Raw genomic sequence first — 19,013 nt, 5'->3', positions numbered from 1 at the left:
AAGCTGCCTTTTTCCCCATTTTTGCATTGTGCATCTTAGCTTATCTTAAAGAATAATTTAATTGTTTTTTATTGTTTGGTAGTGGAATTAAATCTCATACAAATTTATCAAAAATAGTTTCTGGTTAGGAAAAAACACTTTAAGCTTACTTCACAGTGACTTTCAATCGGCTCTGCCTGGGATTAATAGCAATCCGAAATCATATTCTCATCATCGCGTTTTATCGCGCTCAGTATATCATCCAAGAGCGATGTAAAACTCTCCTCGCACTCGTACCACTCTTTTTGTTGTTTCAGAAGTTGGTCGGGATTGATAGCCTTTAGCTCCGCGAAGAACTGGCGCATCGGAATTGCAAACTGCTTATAGTAGAACTCGTCTATATGCCGTTTTTTCGAAGGTTCATCATCTGCATTGAGCTGCATTTGAGCCTCGAAAGCCTTCTCTAAAAGCTGAGAGTCCTGCGAATTGAGAATCGCCTCAATAATCTCGTCCGCTTCGCTGGGATTTATTGAAGGTTTGTTTCCTGATGGCTGAGTTGTTGGTGGTGTCGGCTGTTCCGATGGGAAATTAAACGAGCACTGATCCGTATCCAATGGTGATCGCATTTCAATTTCCTCCAGTATACCCTTGTATTTCTCAAATTTTTCCATCATTATAGTTGTGCCCTTGATAAGGAATGCCAACAATTCTTTCGAGGTCTCATCGCGCAGACTCTTAAGTAATACACCAAAGTAGCCATACTGCTGAACCTCAGCAAAAACCTTGGCGATACTAGTCTGGATCTCCTTCTCTGTCAGTGTGACAATCTTTTTTTGTTCCTTGGAGAAGGTAACAGTGGGAAAGACTCCGTCAATCATGCCTTGATTAGTGAACTGACGATAGAACTCTCTCCTCCAAAACTCCAATGCATTCATCTTTACTTCGGTGTGGTGGTCTCCTACCACACAATAGTTAAGCGTGGAAAACAGGGTGTTTTTGTATTTTTGATGGATTTTTCGGTGTTCGTAAATCTTTCTTAGAGTTATAAGGGCTTCGGCTCTAACAATATCATCGTTCTCCCGATACATCACATAGAGTAAATGATCCTGACAATAAAAGACTATTTTTAGTATCGCATCAGGTGGAAAATTCTTCCGATCTTACCACAAGATCCAGTTGACTTAGGCCATTCTCCCATAAAAGGTTTATAGAGACCATCTCCGCCAGACACTTGAAGGCAGACGCTCGTACATAGCTCTCTGAATCGTTCTTCGCCATTTCGTAGACTATTGGAGGTATCTTCGAGTCGATTAAAAACCTTTGGAAGGCGGGGAACTCTGGGGAAGTATTAAGCTTTAACTGCCAATTCAATAATGAATACAAATTATAGTCTACTTACTGACGCGGGAGATGCTAGCAATGGAGGTTGTCAATTCCAAAGTGGTGTCACGCACTTCCCACATGGTGTCGTGCATTCGCTTAACGATGATAGGGCCTAAACAAACTAAAGCTGAGCCCTGCAGGTTATCCACTAGCAGAGCCATGTTTGGGGAAAGAAAATGCTCCACTGCTAGCTGAACAAGTTTCAAGGCCTGAACCGTACACTAATAATTAAAGAAAATATATAATTATATATCAATAAAAAAAAAATTAAAAAAAAAAGTAGACTCACTCTGGCATCCATATTGGTGTTTTCTAAAACGAAAGCTAGGCAATTGACTAGACCAATGGTCTCTACAGACTCCTTCCATGTTATCTTAAACCGCTCTATCAGAGTGCGCAATCCCACCATGACAGAGTGCAGTACTTGGGGATCATTCACAACCAGTTCTGTGCCACGAGGATACATTTCCAGGTAGGAACTGCCGGTGCTGCTAACGCTGTGGCAATCATCCTGAGAGTCGCTAGTAATGGCATTCATAGCCACAGCTTCGCGAAGGACATACAATAGAGCCTGGCACACGGTGACGGCCTGTTCACGATCAAGGACCTTCTCTAACGAGAGCAAACTATGAATGCATTTGTTGGCCAATCCGGGGGTCACCAAAGACAAGCCCGTGCCGTCTGGAGTGAAGAAGGCGTCGCGCATGCTGTAGCAAAGGCGCAAAGTCTGCTCACAGGAGATCTCTAAGAGCTTAACCACATAAGCGTCGAACAGTTCGACCTTGTTTTCCGCCTCCAGTGTTTTTGCATACTTCATGGAGAAGAGCAGAGGCAGCATATGAAAGCAAATAAGCTGATTTTCAAATGTGACACGCTCTTGCTGGATGACAATTTCCTTTGGCGCTCTCGCACCCAGCTTTTTCCACAGTACATGATTGATCTCCGCCAGCTTTACGAAGCTGATTCCATCCTTACGGGTGATGCAGAACTTCATGTGGTTAAAAAAGGCCAAGCCGAATTCCGTGAACTCCTCCGGTGGTTCGGTGGCGTCTGGATTTAGGAGCTTCTCGTGCATCATCAGAGCAAAATTGTAGCTAGTTAAAGTGGTAAAGATCTTTTCGATAAAGTATGGATTGTGCGTCATATCAATAAGTTTCCAAATCGTATAATCGAATTCGTGGTGCTCTTTAAGCAAGGCTACTAAACTTGTTCGCTCTTCCAGCACCAGTGTCTGTTGCAGGATGTAGGTGAGAAGGTCCAGGGTCGCAGAGATCTTGTGCAGCAGTTCGTTGTCGTCCACCTTTATGTGAATGGCAGTCTCTTCACCCTCGCCATCGTGTTTCTTATACAGGTTATCGTGAATCGGCTTCATGATCTCGGCCAGCAACTCCAGAGTGACGGCCTTATCATTAAGCTTATCGCAAAATTTATACAGCATCTCGAAGAGCAGTTGCCTGGCCTCCCGAACCACATACAAGGTATGATCATTGTTGGAGTACTGGATGAGTAGCGTCCATGCGCGATGAATACGCAGGAAAGCCAACCCCATGCTATAAACCACGACGCCCTTCATGAGCCTAATACCTCCAAGTTTAATTGAGGGGCTGTAGGAACGATCCATTTGTAAGAATTTCATAGTTCTGAAAAGTAAAAAAAAATCGTCATGACCTTTGGTCTTTTTTGCAAAAAAAGATAATATAACTTTAGTGAAGAATGGTATCATAAATAGCATCAGCTTTCTTCCATTCTCCATCATTCTGTAATAAAATCCAACCTGTTTACAATGTCCAACTCCCTCAACCGTATGATCATCCACTCGTTGGCCGCCAGATAGCTGGTTAGATTGAGCATAAAAGATACTACTTTCGGGTGAACTGTATCGACGTCCTCCATAACCATGGTCATGCACTTGTCCACCCAATCGACCACAAAAGGATCCTGCAGTACATATGCATTCTCTGAGGATACAAATCGATCGGGAATTAATATTACTATCAATATGGGTAGCAGATACCACCCACTCACCCTTGGCCTGTAAGTGCGTGAGGAGCTTCTCAAAGTAAACATTGTTGGTTGTGGAAAAGTTATCGCGCAAAAATATGTTTAGTATCTGGCGCAGGCGCGACAGCACCTCCTCTTGCTTCTGCATATCGCTGGTATCACGATGACTACGTAGCCTCTCCAGCGACTCCTTCTAGGGCATACTTTTTCAACTTGCAATTGGTTCAACAAATAATGAAATCGTTTGATTGCCGCTCTTATCACGCCGAAAGACACTTGTTTTGCCTTCAAAGCAGACCGTTTCGTTCTACCTGCAAAATGTCGAACAGAGTTGCCAGGTGTTCTAAAACAGTATTTAAGGTTAAATAGAGATGATTAATTTTAGAATATAAATATTTCATTCATTCCCAAAAGTCAATTAGTTTTATTTTAATTGTAAAAAAAAAATTTAAAATAAAATAATTACAAACACTTTCCCAGTCCCAAATATTTTAAAAAATATATTGTTTTGCGCATACTGTAACAATAAAATGCAGATTTTATCAAATATTCACTTATAAAAATATTTAATACGTATAAATTATATATTATTTAATATATAAACTAAATCCAATTCCCTCCCAATGGACCATCACTGCCTATGAGCCGAGCGCCCCAAATAACAAATAAAAGAACGGTAACACTGTCTGTGGATGCAAAATAATGACGCTGACATCGAATCGGACCTAGGGGACGTATAATGGATAATAATGTAGAGCAAGCTGCAATAAAAAGCAAAACAGATTCCGCAACAGTAAATATTGGAGCAGCAGCAGCTGGATCCGCAACAGGAACAGTCAGTGGAGCTAGCGGTGCCGGGGTCCTGGCCAACGCAAACTCACATTCGAACTCGACCTTTTGGAAAAACAGCGGACGGAGGGTGCCCGGACGGCCCAGTCCGAAGCGGGAGCTTGATAAGTCTGCGGGACTTGGAGTTGGCATGGTGTCCACCTTCCGGGACTATCAGCAGTCGGTGAGCGATGCCTGGGACACGGGCGACGATGAGTTCTGCATCATCAGCAACTCGGAAGCAGCAGCAGCTGCAGCAGCGGGAGCCGGCGGTAATAATCACAGAATGTTTCTTCTTTCTACGATTTCTTTGTCTAAAAAAATATACATTTTAACTTAGTATACATGGTCCCAAAACATATTTTTAAGTTTTCCCTCCCATGATGATCTCCTTTACAGATACTGCAAGGATTTCTCGCCAAGTGTCCCAGACGGTGGCCCTTAACGTGATTGAAACGCATTCGCGGAGCAACCAGAACCACAACGCACCCAAGACCTTAAATGAATGCGGTCCTGAAGTGATATCGCCAAGTGGAAACCCGGCGGAAGAAGGCAAGGAAGACCGCCGGAACCAACCGGACAGCAACGAGAACAGGTGAGTTGAGGAAGCGGAACCGGGAAGTCAAATAGAAAGTTGAGTTCGAAGTCAGCAGTTGTGCAAACAAGTCAGGGGCGGAGTGGGGAAAGTACACACCCGCATTTCTTTCGTAGCATTCGGCAGTAATGTAAGCTTGATTTTTAAACATAATTAACTTGATTAACTAAATTTTAAGGGTGCTCCCAGACATTTCTAAACTATTGCCAACATAACTTTACGATAACCGCCCTGAATTCTGTCTATCTTCCTTAACAAATCGTCACACCCCAGCCCTTCCCATGAATTCAAGTCACCAAGTTTAGAGTCAAGAACGCAAGCACTGAATCCCGGCATGGATAATAATCGGGGTTGCATTTACAGATCAAGATTACGGAACTACCCAGGACGGCCGCAGCTTCAGAAGATTAGGTCAGATTGCCAGGACAGCGAGTATGAGACGAAGATTGAAAAGTTCCAGGTACTTCTCGATTCGCCACAGCTGGATTTGGCGGCTCTTAAGAAACTGAGCTGGTCGGGAGTGCCCAGAAAGGTAAGAAATCCCTTTCAAGAAACTGACCAGAAATTAAAATATATTTCCGAAGATGCGCGCTGTTAGCTGGAGGCTGCTCTCAAAATATCTTCCACCCTCGAGTGAACGGCGGATGGCGGTGCTGGAGAGTAAACGGCAAGGATACCAAGACCTCAGGCACAACTACTTCCGCGTGGACAGTCAGGATGAGACGCAACAGGATACGTACCGCCAGATTCACATCGATGTGCCTCGCATGAATCCCCAAATACCGCTCTTCCAGCAAAAGCTCGTGCAGGAGATGTTCGAGCGAGTGCTATTTATCTGGGCCATAAGACATCCAGCTTCCGGTTACGTTCAGGGCATCAACGATCTTGTTACGCCCTTCTTCATTGTCTTTCTCCAGGAGGCTCTGTCGCCGGACACGGATCTCGAAAAGTATGAGATGTCTACGCTGCCCGAGGGTACTCGTAATATAATCGAGGCCGACTCATTTTGGTGCCTATCCAAGTTTCTTGATTGCATTCAGGATAACTATATCTTTGCGCAACTGGGTATACAGGAGAAGGTTAACCAACTCAAGGATCTTATACAACGTATTGACGGTAAGTTTAAGGATGAGTATCTTAAGATATCTTCAATAAAGGAGGATAAAAGATATATATATATATACGATGTAGAATGAAAGATAAGATAAAAGGAACGTTGCTCCGCTGAAGGTAACATTAAAGATTTAGATTAAAGGTGATAATGTCTATGATGATCTTATCAAGTGGTATAGCTTCCATGTACAACACAACTTGTAATTCCCACAATTATCTTAACCCTTCTACCTCATCTAACCCTAGCTAACAATTCAATAATTATATTTAATTTCCATTACATGTTTCAGTGAATCTACACCGTCATTTACAGGCGCATGGTGTCGACTACTTGCAATTCTCATTTCGCTGGATGAATAATCTGCTGACACGCGAACTACCGCTGCACTGCACCATCCGTTTGTGGGACACATATCTGGCCGAGTCCGACGGATTCGCCCTGTTCCATTTGTACGTGTGTGCCGCATTTTTGCTGCACTGGAAGGAGCAGCTGATGCAACAAAACGATTTTCAGGTAAGTCGTTTAAATATATATCTGTTGTCCACCAAATTTATATGGTAATATCCATCGGCAGGGTCTCATGTTGCTGCTACAAAATCTGCCAACACACAACTGGTCCGATCGCCAAATCAACGTTCTACTGGCCGAGGCATTCCGCCTTAAGTTCACGTACGCCGATGCACCCAAGCATCTGGAAACGAAGAGTTGACAAAAGAATCACAAACCATGCATATACGTAACATAGAAGTTAGTTTACTAAAATTTGCGGAATATACCTACACATAAACGTACGCCTACATATACATCTAATAATTATATACAATTTGTTATTTAGCCGTTTCTATGTTTTGTTTCTTCTCTTCCTCTCATTTACAATTTTGTGTTTTCATTTTAAAGAATTCGTACGTAAAAGTTAAAAAATTATCCCCTTTTTGTACATACAAATCAAAATTGAAAATACAATTCAACACGTTCTACGGGTCGAGAGCAGTTTCAATTACAAATTTGTCTTTTATAAAAACAAATCGAATCAAATCTTAAATAAATCGATTTAGCTTAAAATAATAAAAATGAAAAAAGCTATTCAGTGAAAGGCGACTTAAGTTATACCCTCTCTCTTAGTTCTGCCGCTCAGCTATGTGCTTCAACTGCTTGAGAACCGTTTCCAACAACTTCTTTTTGTCATTCTTGCGGACCAGCGAGAAAATAGGTTTCTTGTCCGCTTCACGGATCTTCTCTAGAATCACTATAATCGACTGAGGCTGGACCAGGTGGTAGCGGTTCTCTTGCTTTCCGTAGTCATGGAAGTACGTGCTCCACTCCTCCAGAATGAGGAGATCCAGCAGTTGGCGGTTGCGCAAGAAGTACTTGCTTAGTTCTCCCTCCTTTAGTCCAGGAACAGGTTCTGATGCCGCAAAGAACTCGCACTGCATCAGATCCAAGTTGATTTGGGTCAACGCGCCCGTGGATATCTGCTTCACATCATCGTCGTACATTATGGAGTATATCTTCTCGGCAATGTGCTCGCAGGTGCGTCGGCAAGCGGCCTGGGCAATGTGCGGTAACTTAAAGGCAAAGTTGTCAAAGGTGCTCTTCAGATACGAAATCATATCGGTGATGAATGCGGAGGCAATGCCAGGAGGCTCTACCAGGAGCCAGTCGTAGGCGCTTAGCTCGAAGAACTCGTCGATCTTGGAGCATATGCGCAGGCCAACCTGTTTCTCGGCATCCTGTCGAGCAACGTGGAACATGGCCGAGGGAGTTTGTGATACACTTCGGTCCGTGTTGGTCATGTGACACACAAACTCATCGAGAAACGGGCCAGCTTTCTCCAGATACTGCGTGTCGATTATAATTTGGATGAGCTGCGTCAATGTAATGCTCGGCTGGCGAAATACCACCGACAAACATCCGCTAAAGCTGCGCGTCAACAACAGATTAGCTGCCTTTCGCACCATGGCTGCTACTTCGTTGGGCGATAGGGTGAGCTCTTCGGCGAACTTCATGCAGGCGTACATGAACTCCTTGGCTTGGTGATACACCTCCGGTACCATGCGCGAGAAGGGGAACTTTTTGGGGAAGGGTGCATTCTCAAGCTGGTCAGAGTGGAAGGGAAACCGCTCGAGAATAGCTTCATATTCCTCAGGGGTCTGAACCACCATCGGCAGGAACTGCTCCTTGTCGAGAATGTCGCGGAAAACATGCACCCATCGTTGCAGCAAAACCTAGGATTATCAATATGAGCTTTAGTAGGGAATCATGCTTATTTTTAAAGTCACTTCTCACCTCGTTGTAATGATCCCGCATATTGTGCAGCAATTCCCAGAGAATATTTACGGTGTAGCCATAGCACTTGAACGTGTTGATGGACAACATAATCAGGTTTTTGATGCGCAATAGGATGTTCGGATCAGTGCATGACGAAGAGCTCATGCTGATCTCGTTCATGAACTTCGTAAGAGAGCTAGACCAGAGGTCCTCCAAATAGCTACTGGTCACCACATCGCCGGCGGTATTTTTGACGTGATCTTCCACGACAAAGAAACCGACAATGGCGCATATGTACGTCTTGTAAGCCTCCAGATTATCGTGCATATTGGGTGGCGGTTGGAGGACAAGCTTGGCCTGATCACGGCGTTGCTGTCGATAGTCCTTTTCAAAGTACTCCCGCTGCCCCAGAACCATATAAATGTGCAGACAGCGGTAAATAGGCGAAAAGTCGATGAGATCCTGGGCACTAACATTGGCATCATCGTCAGCTGCGTCGCCGTTCGCTTGCTGCATATGCTCGGCGATTATGGCGTTAATATCCCGCTTCTGGAGCTGTTTGGTGTGGGTGATGGCCAGCTCCCCGATACGCGGTGAGAACTTTCGAATGTTTTCCAAAAACTCGCGGAAATCCAAGGCGGAGGATCGACGGATGTTTTCCTTTATAATGGGTATCTGAATCTGCATCTGGGTGGCAAAACGGTAGTTGTGGGTTTTAAGCCGCGACAAGTGCTCTGTCTCTAACGTCTCCAAGGTACGCAGTGCCTGGTAATACTGCTTGTTTTTGGCCTGCTGCGTGAACTTCATGTAGCACTCCAGTGCTGGAAGGCAGGACTTCAGCGCCTCGATAGCGCTGGCCAGGTTGGACTCTATTTGGCGTGCTCGGACCAGGTCGTTGCCTTGCTGGATCAACGAGGCACTTATCTGGCGCAGCGAGGTGTCCAGCGAATGCACCTCATCGTGAAGCTGCTTTGCCTGTGTGCGCACCTGCAACAGCTCCTGTATAGAGTCAATGAAGCCCTGGTAGTACAAGTTGCATATCCTCTCAATCTCCTTGTCGTGACTTCTGATCCGCTGGTCCAATTGTTCGCTTATCTGTTTTGTATTGTTTCCTATGGAATGACGAAATGAATTACAAAGCCAATGGGCGTAAACAAAACGGATTTCAGACCAATCCAAGTCTTACCCTCAAGTATCGAGCGAAAGGTGGGACCCCAGTAGTCGTCCACCGCCTCTATGTCCTGCACGGTTACCTTTGACATTATTGTCTTATTTTTTCCAATATATTTTTTATATTTTACGGTAAATCAATTAAAAAATTATTCAGCCTTCTTGACCTGTGTTGAAAAGTTCTTAAAATGGCAAGTGTTTTCAAAAGGTGCTGGATAACAGCGCCAATAGTGATGTAGATGGGTTTTAAATAAAGTTTAAACTTTATTAAAGGTCCTTAAATTTTATTTAAATCGACAACAATATTAATTAAAATTAACAAAATGATTCGCCTTTATTAAATTATTTTCTCCACCTTCCTATTGTTTTTAACAGCTGTTAGGTCTGCAGATCTTTTCCAACACTTAATGTTTTGTACAAATATAAATTAAAGCAACAAGTTTTTAAATATATTGAAATATAAACTAGAATATGTGTACTATATGGGTATAAGTCTTTTAAACTATATAATTTATGTTCATTGGGATGAACAACTCTGTGAAGTCTGACCATCGTTGGCCGCCTCCCCATCAGCTGTTACTTTTCAGCTTTCACTTCTGGTGGCGGCTTGGAGCAGTTTGTTGGTCTTTTTCTGGTTTTTGGGGCCAAAAGCAGTCGGAGAAGGTACGCAGTTATGTCGGAGTGGTAAATGTACACGCACGCAATCACGGCACAATTAAAGAACAAAACTAAACACAATCATGGCCGACCTTAGGAGTCGCCCCAATGCGACATCCATCTCCAACTTCAACAACAACAACAAAGTGGATAAGGAAGCCAAGGAAAATGGAAAAGAAAATAGTAAAAAGGCGGAGAAAAGTGATCCTATGATATATGTTGTTTTTATATCACTTCTATTTGATCTACTGGCGTTCACTATTATTCTTCCGCTGCTTCCATCACTTTTGGAGTATTATCGCCAAAATGATGCTTCCGGCTTGTATGCCCTGCTTACGGAGCGGGTGCGATGGTTCCAACAGCTTTTGGGGGCTCCGGAGAGGTACATATCTGTGCTATTTGGAGGCTTTCTTGGCTCCATGTTTAGCTTTTTGCAGTTCGTAGCCAGTCCAATTGTTGGGGGATTATCCGATTACTACGGCCGGAAACCGGTCTTGTTGGTCTGTGCGGTGAGTAGTATTTACAAGCTTAGGATATATATGTATAAAAATAATCATTTTTGTTTTCTAGACCGGCATTGCCTTGTCCTATCTAATCTGGGCCTTCTCCAGCAACTTTGCCCTGTTTGTCCTGGCCAGATTTGTAGGCGGTATCAGCAAGGGAAACATCTCGCTATGCATGTCAGTCATTACGGATGTGTCCAGCGTCAAGACAAGGGGAAGAGGCATGGCCCTGGTAGGCGTCGCTTTCTCCCTGGGCTTTATTGTAGGACCTATGATTGGAGCCATGTTCGCTATATTCTCAGATAAAAGTGCCAGCGGAGGCACATGGTTCGTTCTTCCTTCCCTCTTGGCGTTCGGTTTGGCTACAGGGGATCTCCTAGTACTGGCTTTCTGTTTGAGAGAAACTTTGCCCAAGGTAGAGTGGATACAAATGTGTAAAATATTTTGAAAAACTTAAAAGATGTTTTCTTAGGAAAAACGAGTTAAGGAGATCTCATCGGCGCTGTCATATGGTCTGCAATTGCTTAATTTCTCAGCCATATTTAGGTAAGGTACAATTTAATTATCATGTAGCCGGAACCTGTCGTGTGATCAAGTCGAAAGCTATTCATTATTGCAACCCAAGCGTAGTTGTTTGACTGGTTTAATGAACATTATCTGGCCGGTTGGTCAAGCACGTTTGTTTGATTGTCTTATCAGTTGACAAGTACGGTTGATGATTAGTATTGGTTACAAGGAAACTGCTTGATTTGATTCCCTTTAACATAATCTCTGATCAAATGGTTCAAATCGATTTTCCCATTAACTATTCAATATTTTTAGATTTGCCGCCATTAAAAATGTACCGAAGAAAGACATCGATGCCTTACGATCCATTGGATTGATTTATTTCCTATACCTTTTCCTGTATTCTGGCTTGGAGTTTACTGTTACCTTTCTGATGTACCATAAATTTGGGTACACCTCCATGGATCAGGCCAAGATGTTCTTGACCACAGGTGAGTGTAATATTTTTTTTTAATGGTTCATCATTATTAATAATAACTTTTTATACAGGCGTTATCATGACTCTGCTGCAAGGATCGGTGGTTCGTCGCTTGCCGGAAGCAAAGATCAAGGTTTATGCCATCTTCAGTCTATACTTAATTGTGCCGGCTTTCATATTGGTTGGCTTGGCCGAAGGCAGTCGTATGCTCTACGCCGGAATGATCCTCTTCGCAATCTCCACCGCCTTTGCGGTGACCTGTCTCACAACCCTGGTGTCCAAGTATGGTAATGACGACCAGAAAGGTTCAGTTTTGGGTATATTCCGCTCCCTGGGAGCTTTAGCTCGAGCTCTGGGACCCGTAGTGGGTTGCATTGGTAAGAAGATCTTCGCTACTAAGAATTTCCATTGTAAAGTTTTTATTGTTTTTTAGCTTTCTGGTGCGTCGGCTCTAAAATCACATATATTGCCGGCGGATTATTACTCATCTATCCCGCCCTGGCACTGCAACGAGCTCGTGTTTAATAGTAATAGGAACAAATGTTCAAAATTAAAGATCAAAGTAAAAAAAACGCGAGTATTAAATGCACATTATACTTAGATTATAGTTTTTATAAAAGTATTTTATATTGCACATTACATTATACTTAATTTATAGTTTTTATAAAAGTATTTCACATTTTAATAAAAAATGTTTTTTATATGTCGTTTTACAGAAAAAAATCTTTTATTTTTCTTAAGATAAGAAAAGGTATAAGGTATAAAATACAACTTTAAAGAAACTTTTAAAACTTTTCACCTGCTGTCACTATTTTCCGCTAGATTTAGCTTTTTTAAATGTCTGGCAACGCTGTCGCATGACGGCACAATACATACAAGCCGCAGCCAACTTCACTTCGATGTATATTGGGAGTGACTAAGTTTCGTGTAAGAAAAAATTATAAATAAATAAGCTAAACGCAGCTGCAATTAGCAAATTAATACTGCATTAGTTGCCGACCAGAGGCTGTTACACGGGGCAACCGAAATCGGACTGAAAACACATCGATTCCCCCACCAAATACTGATATACATTTTTCTTTTTCTTTACAACCCACAACTACAACTACAAATATAAAAGTGTAAAAAGTGTGTGAGCTGCGAGAAAACGCATAAAGAAATCGGCGGTGCGCAGGAATTATTGGATTTTGCGACACGGCATTGAAACATAAAGGCACGGATCTGGAGTAACCAGGGATATATAGAGCCAGGCGCGAGCGATAGCAAAACAAATTCAAAGAGAAAATGGGTGCAAGAGAAGACGAATACGATTATCTGTTCAAAGGTAATTATAAACATGACACGGCCACTACCGGCGGAGGTCCCAGGCTCTCTCTCTAACTGTGGCCTGGACACAATGACACTAATTGAAACTAATTGGAGAATAACAAAAAGTGCAGTCATGATGGTTCCCATTTGAGCTGGTGTGTGTGAGATTAATTCCCAAAAATAAGTCAAAGAAGTACGCCCCCCAAGTCAGTTCTTGTTGTTGTTGCTGTTGCAGCAGTTGGATGCCCTTTTCCCCCATTCTGTCTTTCTCGCGTTCGGTGACCCTCTCTTTGAAGGGGGGGAGCACAAGTACGCGTACTTTGCCGTTAACTGTCTGTTTTGTCATTGCTCTCGCCACGTTGCATACAAAAATCGTATAGGGCTAAATCGTATATATAATCGCGATAAAAGCGGCGAGTACCATTTTTAGGGAGGAGTATTAAATAGTTAAACACCCACTCCTCCATGATTAGATTTCCAGCTAGTATTATTATTTTTGTACAGCTGGCTTTTGCATTGAGATTTTTTGCAGATTGAGAATTACTCTCACTCTCTCTCTCTCTGTGTCGCTCTCTGTGTTGGTAACTCCAATTGAGAGCAGAGATACAGTGGGAAGAAATGGGCTGTGTGGCCCCACAAATGTGTTACAACAACTTCCCACATCTTTCTCCGCTTTCGGTTTATGTTCGGGGTCATCAATTCTCAGTCCTCCTTTGTTCGGAAACTACTACGCCATAAATTTCAATTGCGCTTAAAAAAGTCTCATATCACAGCTGAGCTTCACCATTCATGGTAGTGGTTGAATATCATTATTGAATAAAAGTGGCATCTTTTGTCAAATATTTAAACCCTTATCTAGCCTTTTTGGGTCAATTCAGGCCATGTGAACATGCCAATGTGTGACTGTGATGATTCCTCAAATTTCACACCCAACGATATTGGCTAAGCATGACTCATGGAGCTAAAATAAAAAAAAAAAACGAGAATAACTGTTGAAGAATTCCACTGCGATAAGCACATAATCACATAACATTAGCCTGGGTTGGGGAACTAGAAAGCCTAACTAAATGACGGATTATTACTTAGCTTTAATTAGTTTCAACATCCGTCTGGAGAATTGTAATTTTTTCTTCACTCTCTCGAAGATCGTTAGAGAAAGAGTCGAGTTATCGGAAGTGAGTGACTCATTTATAGCTCTCTCGGTGGTCACTCGGCGATAACTGTAACCAGGCTGTCCCCAAGGGGGGGGAGGCGATAATACGCAAATGTATTTGATGAGGTTTTGTTATTGTTTTCCTTTAGGAACTAAGCCAGCAAGGTCCAATAATAATACAAAATATTCCATACTATATACTCGAACTCCCTAGCCCCAATCGTAAAATATTCCTTACCATTCGCTCTGAATCCCCTCGAGCATTGCGCTTTTATGTTCTCCCTGACCTTGGGCCGCCGCACCACCATTGGGAAGGACTTGACCTATAGCCAGAGCCACCCGGCGCACAAGACACGGAGTACCGTGGCAAACACCCCCTCATATTATGCAATTCGATTACCGAATGCCAATGCCGCGAATAACACTAATAACGCTCTCTAATCCTTTGCAGTTGTCCTTATCGGTGACTCGGGTGTTGGTAAAAGTAATTTACTCTCACGTTTCACGCGCAATGAATTCAATTTGGAGTCCAAGTCAACAATTGGCGTGGAGTTTGCAACGCGCAGCATAGAGGTGAGTAAAATAAGGGGGCTGCCACCACCAGTGGGTGGTTGGGAGAAGGACCTCCAACACCCAACCACCCACCAAGTTTGTTTGCGTGTGGGACATACACAGTGATGGCATCTATCGTAAATATACTGGGGGAGCTATTCATGATTTAAGATTCAATTTCTGAAAGTGTCTAGAGAGTTCTAATAAATTAAGTATCCTATTGGCTTTTATTCAAAATTTATGAGCCATTTTCCAAGCTAAAATGTAGGTTAGCTTATGAAGAAACTTTAATAAAAAAGTACTTTTAATTGAAAAATTTAGTTTAGCTATTAATGTTTTATATAAGAGGCCATCATCACTGTCCCTCGTTTATTTATTGATTTTGTGGGCGAAGCACCACAGCACTTGGTGAAGAATATCTTGGCGAAATTGCCAATTACTGTCACTATTCAACTTTCTCATTCATCTGCTTTCTCCCCCCAACCACATCCAGGTCGATGGAAAAACAATTAAAGCGCAAATCTGGGATACGGCCGGACAGGAGCGCTACCGCGCCATCACCTCTGCCTATTATCGCGGCGCCGTGGGTGCCCTGCTCGTCTACGACATCGCCAAGCATCTGACGTACGAGAATGTGGAACGATGGCTGCGGGAGCTGCGCGACCATGCCGACCAGAATATTGTCATCATGCTGGTGGGCAACAAGTCCGATTTGCGGCACTTGCGTTCCGTGCCCACGGATGAGGCGAAACTGTTTGCCGAGCGCAACGGCTTGAGTTTCATAGAAACCTCGGCCCTCGACTCTACGAACGTTGAAACGGCATTCCAAAACATACTCACAGGTGAGATAATCCTTTAATGATACTAACTGAAGCTTTATTGAATAATCCCTTCTTTTTTTTTAGAAATCTATCGCATCGTTTCGCAGAAACAGATCAGAGATCCGCCGGAAGGCGATGTCATTCGTCCGTCGAACGTGGAGCCCATCGACGTTAAGCCGACTGTTACAGCCGATGTGCGCAAGCAGTGCTGTCAGTGACCGCCCCAAGCAAATATCGCTACCCCCCCGCAACCGCCAGAACAGCAACATAAGCAGAAGCAGCAACAACAATTACAACTACAACAACAACAACAACAACACCAACAACAAAATGATCAGAAGCATAAGAAGATTTTGTGTTTTTCAATCACAGCCATTAGCAAGTTTTCATAAAAAATTAAAAATTAAAAATCAATTCACCACCAGAAGCAAACGTCAGCAAAAAAATCGAAAAATACATCCGGCTGTAGTTAACTGCGGTTTAAACTGAAGTTTTATATATATACAGATTTAAAAGAAAATATATATCGCATAAAACGATCGCCGTGATCGTCGATGTCTGCAAACAACAAAAAAAAGGGAATGAATATATAAGCAAAACTAAACACTCCAAATTCAGTTTAAGCTGTAGAACTATAATTTATATAAATATACATATATGCTAATATTAAAAATATTAATATTATTAATTTTTGCAACATAAATACATAGTTCTAATTTTTCGACAAAACGACAACCGGAAATCTTCGATTATGATGCAAAATCCATTACAAAACTACTGCAGCTCCTTGTCAAGCAACTTGCGGACTTTCTTGTTCAGTTTTCTTCACTTTTCACTTCAGTTAATTTAAATAAATCAATTGGCCTCAACGTAAATGAAATTTTTCAAAACTAGCTGATAATACAAATCAAACAAAAACAAAACAGTTGTAAAACTTTAAATGCATAAATGAAACGAAATAACATCATTTGTGTTTGCTATGTTAAGTGTGATTAAATAAATATAATTTAAATAAAATGAAACTCGATGTGTGTTGGAAATAAATCTTTTTACTAAAAAGTTGCAAACATTTTTCTAAAAGTTTAAAATATATAATTTCTAACGGAATGTTTAGCTATAAAACGGCTAGACAGGCAACACTACGTTATGCTATCTTGAAGAGCTGCGGTCACTCTAATTTTAACACGTGCGGTTGGAAATAGAAGGAAAACATGGGACGCGGTAAAAAGAAGGTGCATCCAAAAACACGTACTGCTGCTTTTAAAGCCAGTGAACCGAGCGAAATAGTAGAGGCACCCCATTCATTCGTTATCCACCGAGGACTGACATGCCCGTACATCACAGACCTCACCCTCGACTTTCGGCGCATCATGGAGCCGTTCACGGCGACCAATCTGCGCGAGAAACGGATGAACCGCATCAAGGACTTTGTCAGTCTGAGCAGCTTCTTCCACGTTTCACACATGGGAATCTTCAACAAGGCATCCACGCAGCTGTCCTTTAAAGTGGTCCGACTTCCGCGAGGTCCTTCATTGACGTTTAAGGTTTGTTTTTGGTGATGATTGTGGATGCCATCACTTATTTTGTTATTTGTGCGACAGGTCCATCAGTTCACGTTAGCCAGGGATGTGATTTCCCTAAGCAAAAGGCAGATGATCGACCCCGATCACTTCAAACATGCTCCCCTCGTGATCATGAACAATTTCAGTGGCGACGGAAAGCATTTGAAGTTGATGGCCACCACCTTTCAGAATATGTTTCCATCGATCAACCTAGCGCAGGTCAATATCGGTACTATCCGGCGGTGCGTGCTGTTTTCCTACAACCCGGACACGAAGCTAGTCGAGATGCGTCATTATTCGGTGCAGGTGGTACCTGTGGGCCTGAAACGTTCCGTCCAAAAGATCCTCAAGGGCACTGTCCCTAACTTGGGAAAGTGCAACGAAGTTGTGGATTTTGTTACCAAGTAAGGATCTTCTTTAGACTTTTTGGAATTCGATTTCCTTATATTTTCCTTCTTTAGAGATGGATATGCATCCGAATCCGAGGCAGAGGATGACGAGCAGTCGCATGTGGTATTGGCACAAACTTTGAAGAGCAAAGGAAACTTGGAGGACAACAAGAGCTCCATCAAGTTGCACGAAATCGGACCCCGTCTAACGATGCAGCTGATTAAAATAGAAGAGGGACTTCTCACTGGCGAAGTACTCTACCACGACCATGTGGTCAAGACCGAAGACGAAAAGGAAACGCTGAGAAAGCTGGTCGAAAAGAAGAAGAAGCTAAAGGAGCAGCGCAAGAAGGAGCAAGCCGAGAATCGGGCTAGGAACTTGAAGCTCAAGAAGGACGAAAAATGGGCCGCCAAAAAGGCGGAGGAAGGGGGCGACAGCGACCCCGAGGATGATGCCGAATACTATAAAGAGGAAGTGGGCGAGGAGCCAGATGAGGGTAAGTATTACAGCCTATCTTGTGGAATAATATAATTAACTAAAAATATTTTATTTTCCGATGATAGAACTTTTCAAAACGGAAGCCAAATCCTCTCGCAAGCGACCCAAACTGCCCGGCGGCATGAAGTTCAAGAATAAACGCGCCAAGCTTGATCCTAAAAACAAGAAGACCAAGACAGACTACCAGAGGAAAAGTAGAAAATCAAAGTAGAGTTTTAAATATATTAACTATTTTATAAACACTTTGCGACAATCTTAATAAGACTTAGCTGAACATGCGTTGTACTACCTCCTTATAGTGGGCATTGCTGTCCTTCCAGCTCGAGGCGATGTTGTCGCGCAGTTTGCTAAACTCCCGCTTGTCCTCGTAGCCAGGGACCCGCTCGATGGTGGCCTGTGCCTTCGCAAACTCCTTGAGATGATAGTAGGCCATGGCACGTCTGTAAATGCTCTTTTCAGTTGGACTCTCGGCGGTCTCCACGAACTGCGTGGCGTAGATGACGTCCTCGTAGCGTTTCTCCTGCAGATAGCAAGCCGCCAGGTTAGTGTGGATCTGGACGAATAGCTCCTCGACTGTGCTCCCGTTTATGCCGTTCGATTTCTTGGTAAGCTTGTCGAACGGCTTGTACGTGATGAGCAACTTGGCAGCCCTTATAAAGTAATCAAATGCAAACTTTGGATAAGCTTTAAACGTGAACACTCCACTTTCCTTGAGGCGTAAGGCCAAATCATAGGTCTCGGCGGCATTCAGCTTGTCCACCTGTGTGTTCTTCACGATCCTGTCCAGCTTCAGCTCAAACTCGATCCGTTCACCGGCTTTTGTGGCAATACTGCAGGCGGCTGTTTCTCCAGGCAGGAACTGTTGCAGTAGAATCTCCAAATAGCAGTCCACTGGTGTCAAGGACGTGCCCATTTCCAGGGAGTGCTGTGCTGGGTAGGTTGAGGATTCATCGCTGGTTAAATAGCTGCTGGCACGATTTCCCAGATTGGCGCATTTCTTGTTAACGCTGAACTGCACTGTGCTGGCAGTTGTTGGCTTTTCCATGTCCCGGAACTGGAGGCTAAGGACCTTCTTGGCCAGGCCGCGGCTCTTGTCCTCCCATTCAGTGCCCACGTACCAATCCATTTCCAATAATAAAGCTGTTGTTCAATTTCAGAAGTTTAACAAAAGCTAATTCATTCGTCAGTGTGGCCATTCCCAGAAAACAAAACCAACTAGAAAATCCCCATAAAAAATACTACACTT

The 19,013-nt window shown here is 43.1% G+C and overlaps 7 protein-coding genes across 8 annotated transcripts; 4 read left to right on the top strand and 3 right to left on the bottom strand.

Annotated features, from left to right (window-relative positions):
- Nucleotides 1–14: 14 nt before the first annotated feature.
- Nucleotides 15–3,677, bottom strand: LOC108130055 (uncharacterized). The gene is made up of 6 exons (XM_017248410.3): nt 3,388–3,677; nt 3,137–3,320; nt 1,652–3,002; nt 1,379–1,583; nt 1,144–1,316; nt 15–1,085 (listed from the first exon to the last, which is right to left on the bottom strand). The coding sequence occupies exons 1-6, from the start codon at nt 3,509–3,511 to the stop codon at nt 183–185; spliced, it is 2,940 nt and encodes a 979-aa protein (XP_017103899.2). The 5' UTR covers nt 3,512–3,677; the 3' UTR covers nt 15–182.
- Nucleotides 3,678–4,032: 355 nt separating this feature from the next.
- Tbc1d22 (TBC1 domain family member 22) lies at nt 4,033–6,991 on the top strand. Of its 2 annotated transcripts, none has more exons than XM_070280897.1 (6): nt 4,033–4,463; nt 4,591–4,786; nt 5,060–5,318; nt 5,371–5,902; nt 6,190–6,413; nt 6,475–6,991. In XM_070280897.1, exons 1-6 carry the CDS (start codon nt 4,103–4,105, stop codon nt 6,607–6,609), a joined length of 1,707 nt encoding a protein of 568 aa, XP_070136998.1. In that variant the 5' UTR covers nt 4,033–4,102; the 3' UTR covers nt 6,610–6,991. The 2 variants fall into 2 exon arrangements, with proteins under 2 accessions (XP_070136998.1, XP_017103629.2); XM_017248140.3 differs by having other exon boundaries at nt 4,034–4,463; nt 5,150–5,318.
- Sec15 (exocyst complex component Sec15) lies at nt 6,634–9,530 on the bottom strand. Its single transcript, XM_017248139.3, has 3 exons — nt 9,355–9,530; nt 8,187–9,280; nt 6,634–8,125 (listed from the first exon to the last, which is right to left on the bottom strand). The coding sequence occupies exons 1-3, from the start codon at nt 9,428–9,430 to the stop codon at nt 7,019–7,021; spliced, it is 2,277 nt and encodes a 758-aa protein (XP_017103628.2). The 5' UTR covers nt 9,431–9,530; the 3' UTR covers nt 6,634–7,018.
- A 224-nt stretch (nt 9,531–9,754) lies between these two features.
- rtet (major facilitator superfamily domain-containing protein rtet) lies at nt 9,755–12,184 on the top strand. The gene is made up of 6 exons (XM_017247228.3): nt 9,755–10,504; nt 10,566–10,913; nt 10,971–11,044; nt 11,321–11,496; nt 11,555–11,860; nt 11,917–12,184. The coding sequence occupies exons 1-6, from the start codon at nt 10,079–10,081 to the stop codon at nt 12,006–12,008; spliced, it is 1,422 nt and encodes a 473-aa protein (XP_017102717.2). The 5' UTR covers nt 9,755–10,078; the 3' UTR covers nt 12,009–12,184.
- Nucleotides 12,185–12,303: 119 nt separating this feature from the next.
- Rab11 (RAS oncogene family member Rab11) lies at nt 12,304–16,339 on the top strand. The gene is made up of 5 exons (XM_017248055.3): nt 12,304–12,410; nt 12,604–12,807; nt 14,396–14,517; nt 14,990–15,338; nt 15,402–16,339. The coding sequence occupies exons 2-5, from the start codon at nt 12,768–12,770 to the stop codon at nt 15,533–15,535; spliced, it is 645 nt and encodes a 214-aa protein (XP_017103544.1). The 5' UTR covers nt 12,304–12,410; nt 12,604–12,767; the 3' UTR covers nt 15,536–16,339.
- A 145-nt stretch (nt 16,340–16,484) lies between these two features.
- Nucleotides 16,485–18,001, top strand: ppan (Brix domain-containing protein peter pan). The gene is made up of 4 exons (XM_017248052.3): nt 16,485–16,861; nt 16,919–17,283; nt 17,341–17,765; nt 17,833–18,001. The coding sequence occupies exons 1-4, from the start codon at nt 16,529–16,531 to the stop codon at nt 17,976–17,978; spliced, it is 1,269 nt and encodes a 422-aa protein (XP_017103541.2). The 5' UTR covers nt 16,485–16,528; the 3' UTR covers nt 17,979–18,001.
- Nucleotides 17,976–18,955, bottom strand: Bdbt (Bride of doubletime). The gene has a single exon (XM_017248053.2). The coding sequence runs from the start codon at nt 18,891–18,893 to the stop codon at nt 18,033–18,035; it is 861 nt and encodes a 286-aa protein (XP_017103542.2). The 5' UTR covers nt 18,894–18,955; the 3' UTR covers nt 17,976–18,032.
- Between the last annotated feature and the right edge of the window lie 58 nt (nt 18,956–19,013).

This window comes from Drosophila bipectinata, chromosome 3R (assembly GCF_030179905.1).
Source record: "Drosophila bipectinata strain 14024-0381.07 chromosome 3R, DbipHiC1v2, whole genome shotgun sequence".
Classification (NCBI taxonomy): domain Eukaryota; kingdom Metazoa; phylum Arthropoda; class Insecta; order Diptera; family Drosophilidae; genus Drosophila; species Drosophila bipectinata.
This window is presented reverse-complemented; position numbering and strand designations above follow the sequence as displayed.

What these genes read in the sequence shown, in the direction of transcription:
- ppan (XM_017248052.3), top strand. Translation starts at nt 16,529, where the DNA reads ATGGGACGCGGTAAAAAGAAGGTGCATCCAAAAACACGTACTGCTGCT. An exon ending in GTCCTTCATTGACGTTTAAG is followed by an intron (nt 16,862 to 16,918) that starts GTTTGTTTTTGG and finishes TTTGTGCGACAG; the next exon opens with GTCCATCAGTTCACGTTAGC. An exon ending in GTTGTGGATTTTGTTACCAA is followed by an intron (nt 17,284 to 17,340) that starts GTAAGGATCTTC and finishes TTCCTTCTTTAG; the next exon opens with AGATGGATATGCATCCGAAT.
- Sec15 (XM_017248139.3), bottom strand. Translation starts at nt 9,430, where the DNA reads ATGTCAAAGGTAACCGTGCAGGACATAGAGGCGGTGGACGACTACTGG. An exon ending in CTTTCGCTCGATACTTGAGG is followed by an intron (nt 9,281 to 9,354) that starts GTAAGACTTGGA and finishes GTCATTCCATAG; the next exon opens with GAAACAATACAAAACAGATA. An exon ending in TGCGGGATCATTACAACGAG is followed by an intron (nt 8,126 to 8,186) that starts GTGAGAAGTGAC and finishes TGATAATCCTAG; the next exon opens with GTTTTGCTGCAACGATGGGT.
- Bdbt (XM_017248053.2), bottom strand. Translation starts at nt 18,893, where the DNA reads ATGGATTGGTACGTGGGCACTGAATGGGAGGACAAGAGCCGCGGCCTG.
- Rab11 (XM_017248055.3), top strand. Translation starts at nt 12,768, where the DNA reads ATGGGTGCAAGAGAAGACGAATACGATTATCTGTTCAAAG. An exon ending in ATACGATTATCTGTTCAAAG is followed by an intron (nt 12,808 to 14,395) that starts GTAATTATAAAC and finishes AATCCTTTGCAG; the next exon opens with TTGTCCTTATCGGTGACTCG. An exon ending in ATTCCAAAACATACTCACAG is followed by an intron (nt 15,339 to 15,401) that starts GTGAGATAATCC and finishes CTTTTTTTTTAG; the next exon opens with AAATCTATCGCATCGTTTCG.
- Tbc1d22 (XM_070280897.1), top strand. Translation starts at nt 4,103, where the DNA reads ATGGATAATAATGTAGAGCAAGCTGCAATAAAAAGCAAAACAGATTCC. An exon ending in GGTCGGGAGTGCCCAGAAAG is followed by an intron (nt 5,319 to 5,370) that starts GTAAGAAATCCC and finishes ATATTTCCGAAG; the next exon opens with ATGCGCGCTGTTAGCTGGAG. An exon ending in TGCAACAAAACGATTTTCAG is followed by an intron (nt 6,414 to 6,474) that starts GTAAGTCGTTTA and finishes ATCCATCGGCAG; the next exon opens with GGTCTCATGTTGCTGCTACA.
- LOC108130055 (XM_017248410.3), bottom strand. Translation starts at nt 3,511, where the DNA reads ATGCAGAAGCAAGAGGAGGTGCTGTCGCGCCTGCGCCAGATACTAAAC. An exon ending in CACGCACTTACAGGCCAAGG is followed by an intron (nt 3,321 to 3,387) that starts GTGAGTGGGTGG and finishes TTGTATCCTCAG; the next exon opens with AGAATGCATATGTACTGCAG. An exon ending in ACACCAATATGGATGCCAGA is followed by an intron (nt 1,584 to 1,651) that starts GTGAGTCTACTT and finishes TTTAATTATTAG; the next exon opens with TGTACGGTTCAGGCCTTGAA.
- rtet (XM_017247228.3), top strand. Translation starts at nt 10,079, where the DNA reads ATGGCCGACCTTAGGAGTCGCCCCAATGCGACATCCATCTCCAACTTC. An exon ending in CGGTCTTGTTGGTCTGTGCG is followed by an intron (nt 10,505 to 10,565) that starts GTGAGTAGTATT and finishes TTTGTTTTCTAG; the next exon opens with ACCGGCATTGCCTTGTCCTA. An exon ending in CAAGATGTTCTTGACCACAG is followed by an intron (nt 11,497 to 11,554) that starts GTGAGTGTAATA and finishes CTTTTTATACAG; the next exon opens with GCGTTATCATGACTCTGCTG.